Below are 17,036 nucleotides of genomic sequence, written 5' to 3' on the forward strand. Positions count from 1 at the left end.
ATTTTTTTTTGGTGTGTTTTGTGAATTGCCGATATTTGTATTAACTTAGTATTATTATTCATTTTAATAGTTGTGCTGAGTTACGGGTACACTGGCAACTCTCACCGCTCCGTCCAACACACAGCATCATGTTTTTGTTTTTGTTAGCCCCCCGCCCCAATTATCTTTTAAGCTGTTTGTGTAAGGTGTATTAAGACCATGACGCATGGTGATGCTGCACTATAAACAATAAACGTATTGATCGATGTGTTGTTCCAAACTATGATTAAAAAAATAAATAAATAAATTTTAAAAAAATGTAAAAAAAAATTTACAAAAAAAAAAAATCACAATATTATGCAACAAATCCAAATAATGTCACAGCAGACACCCAACTCTTTCAGAGGTAGATGACCTAGATGTTGATCTCTTCCCGAGTATGTGTGTGCTCGAGTCCTCGAGATCAAGGTCCATTGCCAAGAAAGATTCCAGGGACTGCCCATGAACACATGGGCGAGAATATGTGAATTTGAAATGAAAGAAACCTAGGAAGGAGTCATTAAAAGCATCATGTTTCGCCATCGCATTTGGAATTTTGCCTGCCATGCATTTTAATGCCAATAGAGCCGTCTACAAGCAGCAGGATACAGCCACTTTTAAACAGCTGAATATGAATATCTTTGAAGCAATATCTTCAACCTACAGATCTATCTACCCTGGTTTCCAAAAACCTTTGAGATCAAGGCTTAGCCAAGAAAAAAAACCTGCTTTTACATAATAGAAGAAAAACAAAGCCTCAAATCAACCACAGAACAAAACAATGCACAAATTCTATGAAAACAATTCTATGAAACAATTCTATTCTTTCATGGGCAATAAAGAAGCTTTCGGACATAAGTTATTGATTGGCCTAGCCTAACAAATGGGTATGTCAAGCTGCAGCCTATGTTGCAACAGGAATGAATGACAGGCGTGTCCACCAGGTCCACCCTGGCCTTACAGAAATAGCTGTGCAGGACCAAGATTGGCCCGGTTAAACAGTAATGGCGAATTAGATAAGAGGCTGCTCCCCAGATGACGGCCAGAGGCCTGTTTTAACATGCTCCGCTCAGGAGGCTTAGCAAACCATGTGGTGTAAAACAGTGATGGCACTAATAAGGTCCTGACCCCAGCAGACACAGACTAATTTAGAGAGCCCCTGTGAACATAATGTTTCTCGTCACAGACACTGATCTGATGAATGGTACAGTCTACAGGAGTCTAAATCTCCCCTTCATTAGCAAACATTTTGATTTTGGATGCTGCAGATTTAGGTGGAAAAAGTGAGATATTTCTCAGCGAGGAACAAATAGGGTGTAAACAATTATCTCCTGTGCTTAACACCATGTGTCTTCACCAGCTGGTTGTTGGGGGTTTATCCCCCACCATCAACTCTCATAACTAACAAAACACCAAAGAGCCCAGCTGTGTGGAGAGATCTCCACACATGAAGAACAGGCCTATAAAACTGACCTGCTCATACACTCACACACAGCCAATCTGTGTGGAGTTCTTTCTTGCCATCAGTCTGCTCATCTGGCAGAAGGGTTATGCATGGGGAAACATAAAGGGTTCAGTGTTTTCAGACCCCACAAGAAGGACAACAAATGTAGGACTGATTAAAAGTCAGCAAACAGATCGAGCATAGAATGACGTACTAAAAGAGCACGACTACATCAGGGCGTATGCAACTCAAGGTAGCATTCGTCGTTTTATGAGCGGGTTACAGAAAGTATTGCACTATCAAAACGAACAAGTTCCAAACAGCTTGTATACGCATTCCACGGGCATAGTGCACAGTGTGTCTACTACGGTACATAACCGTGCATTTGGTCAAGCCTTTGCCAAGAAGGAAGGTGAGAAAAGACCATTAACGTTACGCCGGGCACAGTTTGGCCGAGGAAACTGCTATGATTTAACAACAGTGCTGTCGTTAGTCGTTGTCAGCAAATGACGCAAGCCATACTGTGTTTGGCTGGAATAAATGTTAAATTATCTCGCACGTTCATAAGATGCACTTTACGTATTTTTGAACAGTGAAGAATCACCACGATGAGTCTATAGCTGCTATGCATCTGACGAGCTTGACTTTGTAGAATATTTGCGCAAGAGATTTACCGGTTGTATCCGACATCAAAACAAACTACCCGTGGTTGACAAACAACCCCACAAGCAATCTAATAACAACCATTAACGTTATTACTACATCTAACGTTAGCTGCCAAGCTAGCTTGCTAGCAGTAACGTTCGTTTATCTAATGTTAGCCTGATAACTGCTAGAACGTTAGCTAACGCTTAACAAGGCAAAGTAGACACAAATGATTCACATATGAAACCCAGTTGGAAAAGCATTATAAGTAATAATGTCTGAATACATTTTCTTTTTCCCTAAAATCCAGCACACAGAAGTATAAAGTCGCGTTAGCGGGCTAATCTGACAGCAAGCTGGTGGAGGTTAACATTAACTGGCTATAACGTTAGCAATCTAACGTTAGCAAACAACGACAAAGTTTGATATATGTTTGTCCGTGAAAAATCAACTGCCTCACTACTAATATCTAATAATTAAACATTAAGGCAAGTTGACGTTAGCGGGCCATTAAAGTAAAAAAAAAAAAACAATGCTAGCACAAGTTAACAATCTAACATTAGGTTAGCTAATGTTAATGTTTGTATCGTTAACGTTAGCGTGATGACACGTCCACAGTTTTCCAGAAATCTATCTAATGTTTACGTTACTTTAACAAATCATATCCAGTTGTGGTATAAACCTTGATTATGATAACCTAATGCTACTTACTCATACATCCAGGACCCTGCTCAATAGTTTGTGAATTTATGATACTATGATATGTCTAGTTTGCCATTTCAACATAAACAAAGCACCATGAGCTATTGACGTTAACGTTAAGTTAGCTATCGATAGTAAACACAAGCTCGACTCCTAGAACTAGCAGCTACCTGCACATTCACCTAAGCCAACAATGTAAACTAACGTTACCTCAGCGGCAGAGCTGTGGTCTGCTTGAAGGCCATTCACCAGATTCAACTTGCCAGCTAGCGTTAGCTGTCGTGATCTAAATAATATGCTAGCTTCTAACGTTAACTTAACTAACGTTAGTGTTTAGGCTAGTTAAACACCTCAGTTGTCCCGAAAAGCCATTAACATTAACGTTAGCATCCGAGACCTGTCTGTATCTAAAGTAACACTACAATAAGTTACATTTGGTATGGGTTAGCTAGTCAACGTTATAATAAAACATGAACATTAGTCAACTAACGTTAGCAATTTTTGAACACCTGAAGTCCAGTCTCCGCTTGTAAACGTTGGCCGTTTTCTGTCGAAAGCTGTAGAACTAGAAGCTTGATAACGTTAAACAATGACGCTAACGTTAACCAACATACCTTTCAAATCATCCGTGTAACAGCATTTCATTCCTAGGACAAAAGATGCCGCGCACAGCAAAATAAAATATAAAAATCTTCTTGTTTTACTAGAGCTTGACTACTATTTTTCCCCCAAAACTTCCAGCGTTTCGGCACCTCCCTGTCCCGTAACGTTACCCCTTCTGACTCACAGAAACCACCCTCTCTCCGATTCCCTTTTACAAATTAATTCACATTCTCTCGCGAGAACACAGATAGGCAAAGTGATAAATTCGTATTATCGCGTTATAATAAACCCTGGTCAGAGCACGTCTACAGCCATAATTTTCTGGCAGTGTTTAAATCTTGTTCTTTTTGTTTTGTTTTTCAGATTTACTGATGTGGTGCAACTCAATTTAATGAATGGCATCCAGACACCATATATTCATGTTAGTATTGCATATTTCATTAGAATTAGCCTAAGCCTACAGTGTGAGCTCTCTCTCTCACACACACACACTCACACACACACACACACACACACACACACACACACACACACACACACACACACACACGGTGTAAATCAATTTAATTTTCCAATTGGGTATATGAGGCAGAATGTATTTCCCTGTCTGACCAGCAACACATACAGTATGTTCAGGCCCCTTGCCTAGTCAGGAAGACAGTCTCATAGCTTGACACATTTTTATCAACACAGCAAAAGTGCAAATAAACTAGTTCTGTCAAACAGCATCATACTGTTGTGTCAATAGAATTCTGAATATTCTAATGATGTAGGCTCATGCTAATTGGTCATGTTGTGCCCATTTTTTCTTAGGCTAAGCCAAAATCAGCTTATGGACATTGCAACTTCTATTACAGACATGAAAGTTAAACCAAAGATACCTGATTACTAACTGCTCTGCTTCAACGCTCTCTGGTTAAACCCTGTATTTTTGTGTCATTCATGCATTTAGAGGTATGCCATCACGTAGGCCTACTATTTCACTTGTGCTAAAATTGTGACAAAATAAAGCTAATAATATGTGTCATAACTGATGTAAATAAGCAAATTATTGTTAATGCAAGTTAGATAACTTCTTTCAGCCACACGTGAGCATGTGAACACTGAATGATAACGGAGCATTCCATCTTTTTGTTTCCGTTGTTATGTCCAGTTTCATTCATGCCTCCAAAGAATAGAAGATGAAGGGGTGATTAGTAGCATACAGGCAAGGACTATGATCATGCCCTGTCTAATAATGTAAAGTGATCGACAGTGGACCTCAGATACAGTCTGTTGACTAAGCATGTTGCTCTTTTAACAAATTTCTATGATCTGTACAATTAAAAAAAAAAATCACACATCAACATACAGAATGTAATATTCATACTTACTTTGGATTATATGATTGATAATAAATTGTCAATTTGGAATCCATATTTTTATAACATATACAATAATAGACTGCTATCTTCCACAAATATTTCACAGAAAAAACAGCGTCTACATAGGCCAAACTAATGATAATGATAATAATCTATAAATAAAGTGGATAATATTTCCAGCACTGAAAGAACTTGCCATCCAATTCAACAGCAAATATAGGAGGATTAAGTTAGTGTACAGGGAGACTAAGTTAGGGTAATTAGCAGGTGGATTATGGGCATGCTCAGTTCTGTCTGGGGTTGAAACCACATGTCCATGCATGTGAGCTACCTTCCTTCCTTCACCATGGCAACAGAGATCACAGAGGATCAATGCAGCAGAAGCCATGTGGTGCTTCAGGAGCATTTAGTGTGGCAATGCAAACACATGTCTTCAGCAGTGCAACATGTACCTGCACCAGGTAAAGTAAAAATAAGAGAACAGCAGACAGGCCAATCAACTCTCAGATTGCACCTAACCTCATGTGCAAATTATTTACATGAACTATGTGAGAAATAAAGAAAATGGCAAAAGATTATAATGTTTCTATATCAATGTGATAATGATTGAGAGGGTGAAGGAATGCTGTTTCTTAATTTATGGTGGCAATATTCAAAGGTATCCAGCCAGAACACCAAACAACTTATGTCTTTCAGAGAAAGATGTATTGAATCTCCACACCCCCAACACAGTGATAGAATAAAAATGTAATGTGTGGATAAATGCAATACATCTTCAATAGTGTGTGTGTTATATGACTGGAGAAGTGGAGAACTGTGGTTGGACCAATCAAAATGCTTCTTGAATTCTTTTTTGGAAATCATGCTCTGCATCCTCTAGAAGGAGAAGGACCATCCAACGTGTTGCACAATTAAAATGTCAGCATCTATGCAGGCATAGAGGTGTATTATGCCTATAGCTTGCATATCTGGAAAGGTACAATTAATCCTGAATGATGTACAGGCTTTGAGCAACATATGCTGTCATCCAGACAACATATTTCAGGAAAATAGTGCCAAACATTCTGCACACATTACAACAGTATGACTTCAAAGTAGAACAATCAAGTTGCTAAAATGGTCTGTCAGCAGTGTAGACCCTTTCACATTGGGTGCATTATGGAACGAAAAAGATTATTACAAAGACCCCAGACTTCAGCAGATGAAATCTGGGCAAGAATGAGACAACATTTCATTCTCAAAATTCCAGCAACTGGTCTCCTCAGTTCCTAAACATTACAGACTGGAAAAAAAGAGATGAAGCAACACAGTGGTAAACGTGAAACATTTGAAATATACTTTTGGTGATGAACTCCATTGGGGTTAGAATTTTTAGGAACAATTTGTGGATTACAGGGAAGGCAGAGCAAATTAATCTTATCTGAAGCAACTGAAGTGCTCTGTTCCTGTTTGAATAAATCTGCACTCACACTCTCAAATGCAATCTGAGTGTACATAGGATACACAGAATAATAGGAAACAGGATAAACATAATAGCTTTGTAGGCCTATCACAGAAATTTCAAAGAGACACAAAACATTGACATTTACTGTAAAGTCACTGTAACAACGCCTTTAAGATGTTGTTGCTAATGTCAATATGCAATGTGAACTGAGGATTATTTTTTAATTATTAACATTTTGCAGAACAATTGTTCATTAGCCAGAAAGCACTGCTGAGGTGATGTCACTGGCCAGACAGTAATGGGGACTTTGTATTCCTATTCCTGCAGGGAAACACAATGAGCTGGGCTACTGCAAATGGAAAAGTGGAGGAAGTGAGCCACTGGAGCATTGTGTTGCATATCGGATAAGGCCTGGACTGGACTTCATGGACTTCAAGTGTTCGAACATCATGTTCTGAACAGGAAATTGTGACAGATGGTTGTGTGTTTATGTGAGCTTTAGAGGAGTTTTCTTAGTCATGTCTTAAATCGGTTAACAATTAAATATTTAAAATGCTTTTAAGAGAAGTTCCTGATTTATTTAGGCAAATGTCATTAACTAGTCAAGTCTATGTCAACAAACAGGTGTGTGTGTACAATTGAAAAAAAGGAAGGAATACATTTGGTGTCATACTTAGATTCAACTTAAAATTAATTTGTGTGGACTTTATGGGTAAATTCCCAAATAGCCATATGCTAAATACATAGTGATATCTATGTAGATGCATACAATCAGCTTCCTTTTTCCTTGTAAAGAAAGGAAAAGCTGACAGTGTGTAATTGAAGCCATAAATGAATAAAAGTGCCCATTTAATTGGTTGAATGCATCAGCTTGTTTTACAACTATGGCAACCACCTTAACCACAAACATTGCTGTTGAAGGAGCATGTGGGGTTGTGAAAAGCAGATTAGGCTATAAAATGTTACTTGGTGTGGATGTAAATTCCAAAGTTTTCCAAAAAGCATTCACAAAATTGCACAAAAGGCTGTCAATTACTGCAATTTTAGTCGTTTTGGAGGAATTATTTGCAGTTCTTATGCAGGAAATGCAATATTTTGGACATGAAAAAACTGCATTGCACACAGTATTTTATTCCAGAAATGGACATGAAATTTTTGACATGAAAATAGTATTGTACTGCACTGTACTACGAAAAATTGTAGTATAAGTGCACTGTACTTTACTTTATTGGAGGTTATCTTGAAGACGCCAAGTGGCACCAGGGGAGGGGAGGAGATGGGAAGAAAGAGGCAGTCACAAGGAAAAGTGAGACGGACTAAATGAGAGGGAGTGGAAATGAGAGAGCAGGCAGCATGAGTCAGAGTTCTCAGCTCCCCGTGTTTTATGCAGTCTGACCACCTGTCTCCCATTATGTCAGACCTAACATTATGTGAACAGTGGTGGGGGCTACACATACGATTCCAACCCTTCAGTCACAGTCACAAGCAGCGATGTGCTCCCAAGTTAATCATGAATTCACGATCCAGTGGGAATTATTCCCAGTAGTTGCCATGACTCACCATGATAAAAATTTCACACAGCCCGTTTATCTGATCCATTTTGTTGACTTGCAAGAGATCATGGCACTGAACCGATAAGATATCAAAGAACAAGACAAAATAAATAAATAAAGGCTTGTCAAATGTCTGCAAAGATGGTGGTAAAAAGGTGATTATATAGGGTTTATAAAGCCTGTTTTCTTGCTTTCTATCGCCAATATACCACAGATTGATGAACATAAAATATACTTATAATATAAAATCAGTCTTTTGATTTTTGGCCGAATATAAGCTGTACACTTAAAGCATGTGATTTGTGACTTGATTTCTGTCATCTCTGAAACAGGTGGTGACACAGGAATGCCATTGAAATCAGTTTGGGTTGGGCATGTTGATAGTGTCAATCCAGTTTCAATATCTTTAATATAAGTGGTTGGATCAATAAATTACTTTCTGAACATAATAGGAAAATGAGGTGTGATTTATCTAAACAAGGCCCTATACGAGGCATCCTGCACAATTTGCCTCAACTTAGACCAAATTGCTTTCAGGAATCTTTTCCTGATAATTTCATCACTTGTCATTGCTTTCAGGAAGGAAAAACAATATCTCTCTTCAATTCTATGTTTCCAGACAATGCATTGAGAAAAGGTCTGATGCAAGGTTAGTCAGGTTTTCCATCGTTATCATTAATGTACAAACAAAAGGCCTACTGTTCCCTCCATGATGACCAGGTCACTGGCTGACATCAAACCCCATCCTAGAAGTGCTGTGCTTCAGAACAACACACACACTGAGACATGAATGCATGAAACATATGTGTTACTGTGTCTTGAAAACTATGTAATTAAAATGCTGACGTTGGAATAGATTAGATTTTAACATCAACCACCACAGCCACTGAACAGTCCAGGATTAACAGATTTGACAGCAACAACAACATTGAACAGTCTCTGTCTCCTTACATTAAACAATTGTTGAGGCCAATGACAACCATAATTCAACCATTACTTACTTTCCACTTGAGCTATCGTGCGAGTACTGATTAATTTACAAACCAATTTCTTTCACATAATGTTGAGGAAAATACTAATGCAAGCGCAACCAACATTTTGTTCCACTGGGTTTGACAACTAGGCCTACCCGTATCCATGGTGGAAAGACAACTGGTGGCTGTTGTGCCCCCTAGTGGTTCTATGCCATATTACACATCACCTATGTCTCCTATGACCATGGCTTTAGTGGAGCTGACATTCAAGGCCTTACGCCACTTGCACCCATTAAAAGCAGCCTGCCGGTGGAGAACATAGTATAGTAGGCAAGTGTAAGTGTACTATGGGTCTTAAAATTCATATCCACCTTTGCACAGTTCACTGACAGACTACTTAGTTTGACTATGGAGCCATTTCCTATTCAACTTAGATATGGATGTTGGTGATGGTGCCATGGGTATTGCCTGGAACTGATTGTTTTTTTCCCTCCCTCTCAAAATAAATTTGCTTCCCTTCAGTGTTTGAATTGTCATCATAAGATAAATTCTTAAAAGCTTATTTTTTATACCTATTTTTTACTCTGCATTACCAGGGGTGCCATGGAGTAGGTTACTGTAATATTTACAGTAGATTACTGGGATATTGTACAGGGATACTGTAATATTTACAGTAGTAAAGTAGATTACTGGGATATTGTAGCAAGGGGACCACTAAAATGATCAGTGGAGTTGCAAAATCTAATAAACCGCTCACCTCTTTCTTTCAGTTTGAACTCTATTATATCTATTCAGTCAAGTTGGGAAACATTTTATTTTCCAGTCAAACCATCTACGTAAATTGAGACTTTATAGAACATGTGTAGCCTGGTTTCATCACTCATCGAGTTTCACTTTGTGACCAGTCTGGGTACTCATAATTAGGAAATGTGCTAAGACTGAAATCAGTGGTCCAGCCTGACCAATGAATCAATATGGGATTCCAAACGTTTCTTTATACTCGCCTAACCTTTACAAAGAGCATGTCAGGAAACCACGTAAACTGCAATTTAGAGGTTTGTAAAACCTACTACCATTTTCCACAGCCACTTTGAAAACTAACATGATCCCCCTCATTGTTGATTGGCCCGTCATCCTCGTGACGGAGGGAAACAGACCCATGAAAAAAGCTAGACTAGCATCACAAAATAAAAATGAGGGGATCCTAGTCAGACTGGGCCAAGCTATCACACAAGTTAAATACCTACATGTACAATAAAAGGCAGTGCCAACAGCTTGGATGACAAGCCCTCTAAGGGATCTAGGTCAATCTTGGCTTATAGACTGCACCATTTCCATGTTCACAGCCTCAGAAGGCATGCATCATGTGAGCGAAATCCAGACACAGAAGTCAGGAATGTCAATCTAGTAATCTAATGTAAATGTACCTGCATGTGTGTTGATATGGAATTATACAAATAAAAGAAACTTCAATATGTTTTAATAGGTTTTTATTTCAGCAAGCAAATTTTTAATTCAAGAGAAACTTCACAATGCCAAGTTCTCAGCCCTCTCCTGTCCACTCAGAGCCAAAACTCTTGGCCTTCACAAAGTAAAAGGAATAAAACAAGGAAGGAATGCTTTCGGGTCACAAACCCATTTTCTGGAATATTTTTAACCGCAGATTTTACATTTTTTATGTTTTAAAATTTTTTCTCTTTTTTTTCTCCATTTTTTAAAATAAACAAGGCCTAGCGTTCTCATCTCCAGACCTGGCTGACCTAGTTTCCTTTCCTTTTTTTAAAATGTTTTAAGATCTTTTTGCAATGTTTTGTGTGTTTTCATTTTTTCAATGTTTAATTTTTTATTTTCCTCGGTGAAGCAAGTTTCAAGGTTCCCCATTCCTATAAAACAGAGAGAAAACAACAAATTTTTTTTCTGTAGGAATTGACCACATGATCAGTAATATCAACAGTGCAAGCTGAAAAGATGGGCTCCTCACCTTGGCTTAGACACTTGGGACACCAGCAGAGTTGGGCACATTCTTCTGAGCAGCCTCTTTGGCTTGGTGAGCCTGGAGCACAGCCACGGCCTCATCAACCTAAAGAAAAATTAACAGTTGAGCCCAAAATCAAATACTGAACAAGGTTTGACAAAAGAAAGTCAACATTTTGCAGGGCATTTTGGAAAGTAATGGATTATGGATTATTCATAAATAAAAATAAGCTTCACAGACCTTAGAGCGCAGCGACTCTGGAGACTCCAACATGTGGAGCAGCTCAGAGTTATCAATCTCCAACAGCATTCCTGTGATCTTTCCAGCCAGGGTTGGGTGCATGTTCTGGATCAGTGGGAAGAGACGCTCACCTGCAGCCAGAGAAAGACCGTTTAGGACCCGATGTTCTATGCATAGCACATCTACCATGACTCACAATAATGTGTAATTAAAGCATATCATTTGACTCACCCAGCATCTGCTTCTGCTCCTGTGGAGGGGCAGCTGCCAACATGGAGGCGGTCAGAGGCTCCTGGCCCTGCACATGGACAGCAGGCTACAGGGGAAACCCAATGCAATGTTTAGCTTTAGCACGGTCATAAGTTTAACACAACTTAAAGGACCATCATGTCAAAGTTTAAAACAGTTTGAAGCAAAAATAGGCAAGAGCAAAAATTGCCCAGTTGAGAGTCAATGAACCAAACTACTGATCCCACACAATGGCACTGATGACATCTCTACAACTTTTCTTCGGTGTTTACCTGTTGCATGGCAACCTGTGGCTGGGTGTTCATGTGCTGCTGGGGGTTGCGCACTCCAGGGGCGTACTTGTACTGGGGCACGCCACGCACTGGGGCTGCGGCTGCTGCTGCAGTAGCAGGGCGAGGACCCATAGACGCTGAAGAGGGACAAGAAAGAAAAAGTTAGATGAACACTTCAAGGCAATAGCAAATAACAACTTAAAACGGTATACATTCAACTTGTCAACTATGTATATGTGGAGTACAAAAGACACTCACCAACGCGCTGAGTGGACACCATGCGAGGCACCTGGGAGGCTGGCCTCATGGTGCTGAAGGTCTGGGGCCGTGGTGGCTGGGCCCGCATGGCACCTGGCATGTTCTGGAAGTCTGCGGAGACGAAAAAGAAGCTGCCATTTAAAGTCTAGAACCTCCCTCAGTGAAGGAAAGTTTCACATGTGTACTAGGCTGTTCCGAGTGAGACTCGAGTTTGAGGTTTAGAAATGGCACACTTCCACATGGAATAAGGAACTTACGCTGTGGTCTGACGCCCTGTGTCGTCCAGCGGGGGCTGGGCCTCAGCTGGGCCAGCTGGCTGGTGGGGTAGTATGCAGCTCTGTTCTGGGCCTACAGAAGCAATAGAAAATAATGTTACATCATTCACATTATTCATACAGCTGGCATAAACTAAGGACCAAGTTGACTACATTCAGCAGAAGCACCTGACTATGTGCGCTACATTCCTGCAGCATGACTCATCACTCTTACCTGTGGAATGGCAGCCATGAAATAGCCGGATGGTGGAGCGGGCTGGTAAGGGTTGATGACTGGATTCGGCACGGCCCGAACGCTGGCCATCCTCTGCATGTACTGATTGGTGAGGTGGGCCTGGCGCTCCTCCTTGCGCTGAGCCAGCGCCACGTAAAGCGGCTTGGTGGCCACAATGCGCCCGTTCATCTCAGTCACGGCTTTGGTGGCCTCCTCAGGAGAGGAGAAACACACAAAACCAAAGCCTTTGCTGCGGCCACCCTCCATCATGACCTTAAGTGGAAGGAGAAAGAGGCTTGTTTAAGAGGGAGGGTCTTTAGATCTTGCCCCAAAGGCAGAACATATGCTCGACATAATTAACCCAGAAACAAAATATGAATCTAAAAAATAAATGCTCATACCTTGGCACTGGTGATGGTACCAAATGGAGAGAACTCCTTGCGCAGACGCTCATCATCAATGCCATCATCAAGATTTTTGACGTAAAGGTTGACTCCCTGATGCAAGAGAGAGGGAAGAGAAAATGATTAGTCTCACTCCAGCAGTAATACATGTAAATAAGCCCTCACTTCCTCCTTCAGTAAAGGTGGTGGAGAATCTGTCAGTACTCCATCTATCTCCAGCGTCCCACTACAAAGGACGTAGAGCCCATGGGTTACTTATTACTGTGGCAGCCATTTTGGCCAGTGTAGTCCACTGAGAAGGAGACACTGAATTTGACAAGGCTGCAAGTGGATAATAAATAATAAAGTGGTTTGGGTTATATTGTGTGCATACTTTAAGTTCTCAATCCTCACGAGGAGCAGAAAGACCCCAAGAGCAACTCGGGGAACCTTGGATGAGGGTTGTAACTAACCGTACCTGATAGCGGGTCATACGGTCCTGCTTCATCTGCTCAAACTTGCGCTTGAGCTCTGTCTGGCGCTCCACTTTCTTCTGGGCGCGGCCCACGTAAATGAGCTTCCCATTCATCTCCTTCCCATTCATCTCATCCACAGCCTGACAGGAAGAGGACAACATACTAACAATGAAACTAACAGCACAGAAGGTCAATACGACCATTCAACTCATAGTTGAGGTGTTACAGTGCAACTTCTATAACATTATGGTTTGCAATGCATATTTCACATACAGCAACACAAATACCTGAAAAAGGGAAAGATGATGACTCACCCTCTGGGCATCCTCGTGTCTCTCAAAGCTGACAAAACCAAAGCCTCGGGACTTGCCACTATCATCAGTCATCACGCGAATGCTCATGGAATTGCCTGTGAATTAAAAGAATATAGGCTTGATCAGCACCACTGAAGGGACTTCTCACCCTAACTCACTTCAAGGACTGCTTACAATCTAGTCATTCTGCTGGCTTCCAGCACTCAAACATGTCAAGATGTGTGAGCACATCTAATAGTATGGCTATTTCTTTACTTCTCTAATTCTAGTATAGCTACAGGTCACATCCATTTTTACAGGATGTGACCTGTAGCTATACTATTTAGAAAGTACAAGACTGGAAAAAAGACTGGACTATGTTAAAAAAAAAAAAAAAAAAAAAAAAACAACGAAATTCTGACTTTCCAGAGTGTGTTACTCCACACTCGGCAATCAACTCCTACAGACAGACAGGCTTGATGAAATTCATTCTGGACTCTCTATCCGACTACATTAAGACCTCGGGATACTTCGGTTTGGCTTTAAGGACCCTCTACTCACTACCATGTAAGTGTAATGTTGTTTGGAACTGTAGAAGAGGTATAAAAATAGCGTTTTGTAGCGGGGAAATTACATGCCCAGGTCACTCCCAGGCTAACGAGTTTTGACTAAAAACGGTAAAATAGAACTTTCTCAAAACACATCTGAATGACATGATTTTGATGTCAACTCAACGTATGTACTCCCAATCATCCGTAACTTGATCTAAAGTGCATTTTACTCCGGATAATTCCTTTAATGTTTTTTTCTAACAGAATATGTGAAATCACCATATTTGCTGAAGATCTCCCTCAGTTTCTCATCATCCATGTCCTCGCCGAAGTTTTTGATGTAAACATTGGTGAACTCCTTGGCTCTGGCACCAAGCTCAGCCTCACGCTCTTTGCGAGATTTGAAGCGGCCTACAAACCTGTGGGAGCATCAGTTTAGAGCCAAGATCAGTCATGCAGACCAGAACATGAGGAAAAACACTTGGACATGTACACGATGCATTAGGGGATTAATAATAATAATAATAATAATAATAATAATAATAATAATAATAATAATAATAAAGGTTAGCCAACATGGAGCACATGTACACAAGTGTACACGAAACATGGTACAAATTGCAGCACAAATTCACACTCGATATAAGTGATGGTAGTACCTAACGCATGCATTTCAACTAAATACAAATTCAACACACTTACACTTTGCGATCATTGAGCAACATGCCATTCATTTTCTCAATGGCCCTCTCCGCTGCCTCTTGAGTCTCAAAGTGCACAAAGCCATAGCCCTTCGAGCCATTCTCATCACAAACCACCTTAAAATGGAGATGTGAAAGCACAAAACGTTTTACATTTGTAAATCTACTAACTAAAGCAAGTAAAAGGAATTTGGACAACACAGAACAACCCATTCGTGAAGACCCGTGAAGAACACTCCGTGAAGACCACAGTAACTCACCTTGCAAGATAGGATGTTGCCAAAAGCAGAGAATGTGTCATAGAGAGCTTTGTTGTCAATGGACTTGTCCAGATTCTTGATGAAGATGTTGCCAACTCCACTCTTCCTCAGAGAAGGATCACGCTGGGACCACATAATGCGGACAGGTCTACCTTTAATAACGTCGAAGTTCATGGTGTCCAGCGCACGCTCAGCTGTAAGAGACAACCCAAATACGCATGTACAAATCAATACACCTTACTGAAATGGGTGCAATTCATGGCATCTCTATGGCTCTGGGTGATGTTCTTAGCAGGAATTAAACCATTTAAACCGAGGCCATTTATGTCCATATCATGACAATATATTTAATGTCCTGTCATCTATTGTCCTATATAATAACAGTTGAGAATGGTTGCCAAATGTTAACCCTTGTGCCATTTATCTGGCACATACACGACCCCACCCAGTTTGCGCATTCAGACAACTCAGTTCCACAACACCAATGTTCAAATAACTTAAATAGACCATGTGCAAAAATTTGTGATTATGGTTAGGCGTGGTCTGCTGAGGTAGCCAACTTTCTTTACCGCGATTCACGAAAAACCTCCACTACGGCATGGCTGCGCCATGCTGTGTGTCATGTCAGAATGGCTACACAGATGGCGTATGCCATGAAATGTCTTCGCACATGTCCGTGTCGTCAATTTTGTTGCATCGCGTAGCATGTTTTACATCCAAATACAGCGTTGCAGACAGGGAAATGAGAGAAAACGTCTCCGTTTAAGGCCAGTGATTCTACTAAAACACAATTTTAATGCAGCCAACGGTAACGTTAGTGAGGCTAACTCTAAGAGCAAAGCTACCTGACACCACTTCTTTAGGCCTCTCGAGACATCCACGTTAAGCTAGGTGGAGGCCAACATAATCCTATCAAGCTAGCATGCTAACATACTGCAGTGTGCGTATGCAACACGTTCGTGCCACGAGTAACGTTAATGATAGCAAGCATGTTAGCATTTCTGCTAACGTTAGCGCTGTTCGCTAATGTTAACGCACACATTTAATTATATAATAACACCAAACAATGAACCGTAACAAACGGATCTTACCATCAGCAGGCTGCTGGAAGTTGACATAGGCATATCCAAGGGAACGACGGGTTATCATATCCCTGCAGACACGGATGGAGAGGATGGCCCCAGCGGGGCTAAACTTCTCGTACAGCATGGCCTCGGTCACATCCTGGTGGAGATCCCCGACGTACAGTGAGGCCATCGGATAACTTGGAGCGCTGGGATTCATTTTATTTAATTGATTTGGTCAAATATAGTGGTTATAGCGAAAAGTCGTCAAATCTTCAGTTCGTTCTGCGTAAGATACCACTCGTGGTTTGAGGGATCTTCTTGCCGTTAGCGCGTATACGCCTTTCTGCTAACGCTGCTAGCAACTTCAAAACTGCTAAAAGGTAAAATGCAATGACACTAAAATAGATCAATATTAAAATACTATCACTGTCAAGATACAACCTGTTCGGTGTACTTAAATAGCTTGCTGATAGGACCGGATAAACGTATCGTAAATGAATGCCAGCAGCAAGGCCTTTCGAATTCGCTGGTAACGTTAGCCAATGATTAGCTTACTAGCTAGCTAGCAACATACGTCGGTTTAAAAATTTCGTTAACGTTGCTTCTCCCCGTATCGTACCGTCCAGACCACGATAAGCGACTCCTGCTTCACCGATTTTATTATAAAAAGAAAAATGATTTTTTGGAGTTTTTAAGGTTTTTAAGTTTTTTTTTTGTTTTTTAGATTTTTTATATAATGTGTGCCGAGGCAAGCTCAGGAGCACACACGCACTCACACAGCACTAACAGCCGGGGTTTGGGGAGGGAAAAAATGTGGCCGTCGATGACTATATACCCATGTGTACGTCATCACAGTGGACCAGTCATGTGCAAGCTGTTGGTGAAATAAAAAAGCAAGAGAGAAATCCACGCATAGAAATGCTAAGCATTTAATTGGTTTGTTAAAAACCGCTGATCATATTATCACAATCATTTTTCAGTTTAGTTAAACACTTCAAACACAACAGGAGTGCAAGCTACCGAAAAAGTCAAGTAGCCTACATAAGAATGGTGAAGTGATTAGCCTATTAGGCCT

At 40.6% G+C, this 17,036-nt stretch overlaps 1 protein-coding gene, 1 long non-coding RNA gene and 1 other non-coding gene across 3 annotated transcripts; 1 reads left to right on the forward strand and 2 right to left on the reverse strand.

Annotated features, from left to right (window-relative positions):
- Positions 1–1,787: 1,787 nt before the first annotated feature.
- LOC125285749 lies at positions 1,788–4,324 on the forward strand. The gene is made up of 3 exons (XR_007192054.1): positions 1,788–1,874; positions 3,776–3,833; positions 4,226–4,324. It is a non-coding gene; the product is annotated as an uncharacterized LOC125285749 (long non-coding RNA).
- A 5,899-nt stretch (positions 4,325–10,223) lies between these two features.
- On the reverse strand, positions 10,224–16,772 carry pabpc1b (poly A binding protein, cytoplasmic 1 b). Its single transcript, XM_048230073.1, has 15 exons — positions 15,986–16,772; positions 14,895–15,088; positions 14,636–14,751; positions 14,213–14,352; positions 13,404–13,498; positions 13,092–13,229; positions 12,632–12,727; positions 12,231–12,503; positions 11,999–12,089; positions 11,742–11,852; positions 11,484–11,620; positions 11,194–11,278; positions 10,963–11,093; positions 10,729–10,827; positions 10,224–10,630 (listed from the first exon to the last, which is right to left on the reverse strand). The coding sequence occupies exons 1-14, from the start codon at positions 16,176–16,178 to the stop codon at positions 10,735–10,737; spliced, it is 1,893 nt and encodes a 630-aa protein (XP_048086030.1). The 5' UTR covers positions 16,179–16,772; the 3' UTR covers positions 10,224–10,630; positions 10,729–10,734.
- On the reverse strand, positions 12,827–12,960 carry LOC125285904. The gene has a single exon (XR_007192090.1). It is a non-coding gene; the product is annotated as a small nucleolar RNA SNORA5 (small nucleolar RNA).
- Positions 16,773–17,036: the final 264 nt, after the last annotated feature.

Source organism: Alosa alosa, chromosome 20, assembly GCF_017589495.1.
Source record: "Alosa alosa isolate M-15738 ecotype Scorff River chromosome 20, AALO_Geno_1.1, whole genome shotgun sequence".
Lineage (NCBI taxonomy): Eukaryota > Metazoa > Chordata > Actinopteri > Clupeiformes > Clupeidae > Alosa > Alosa alosa.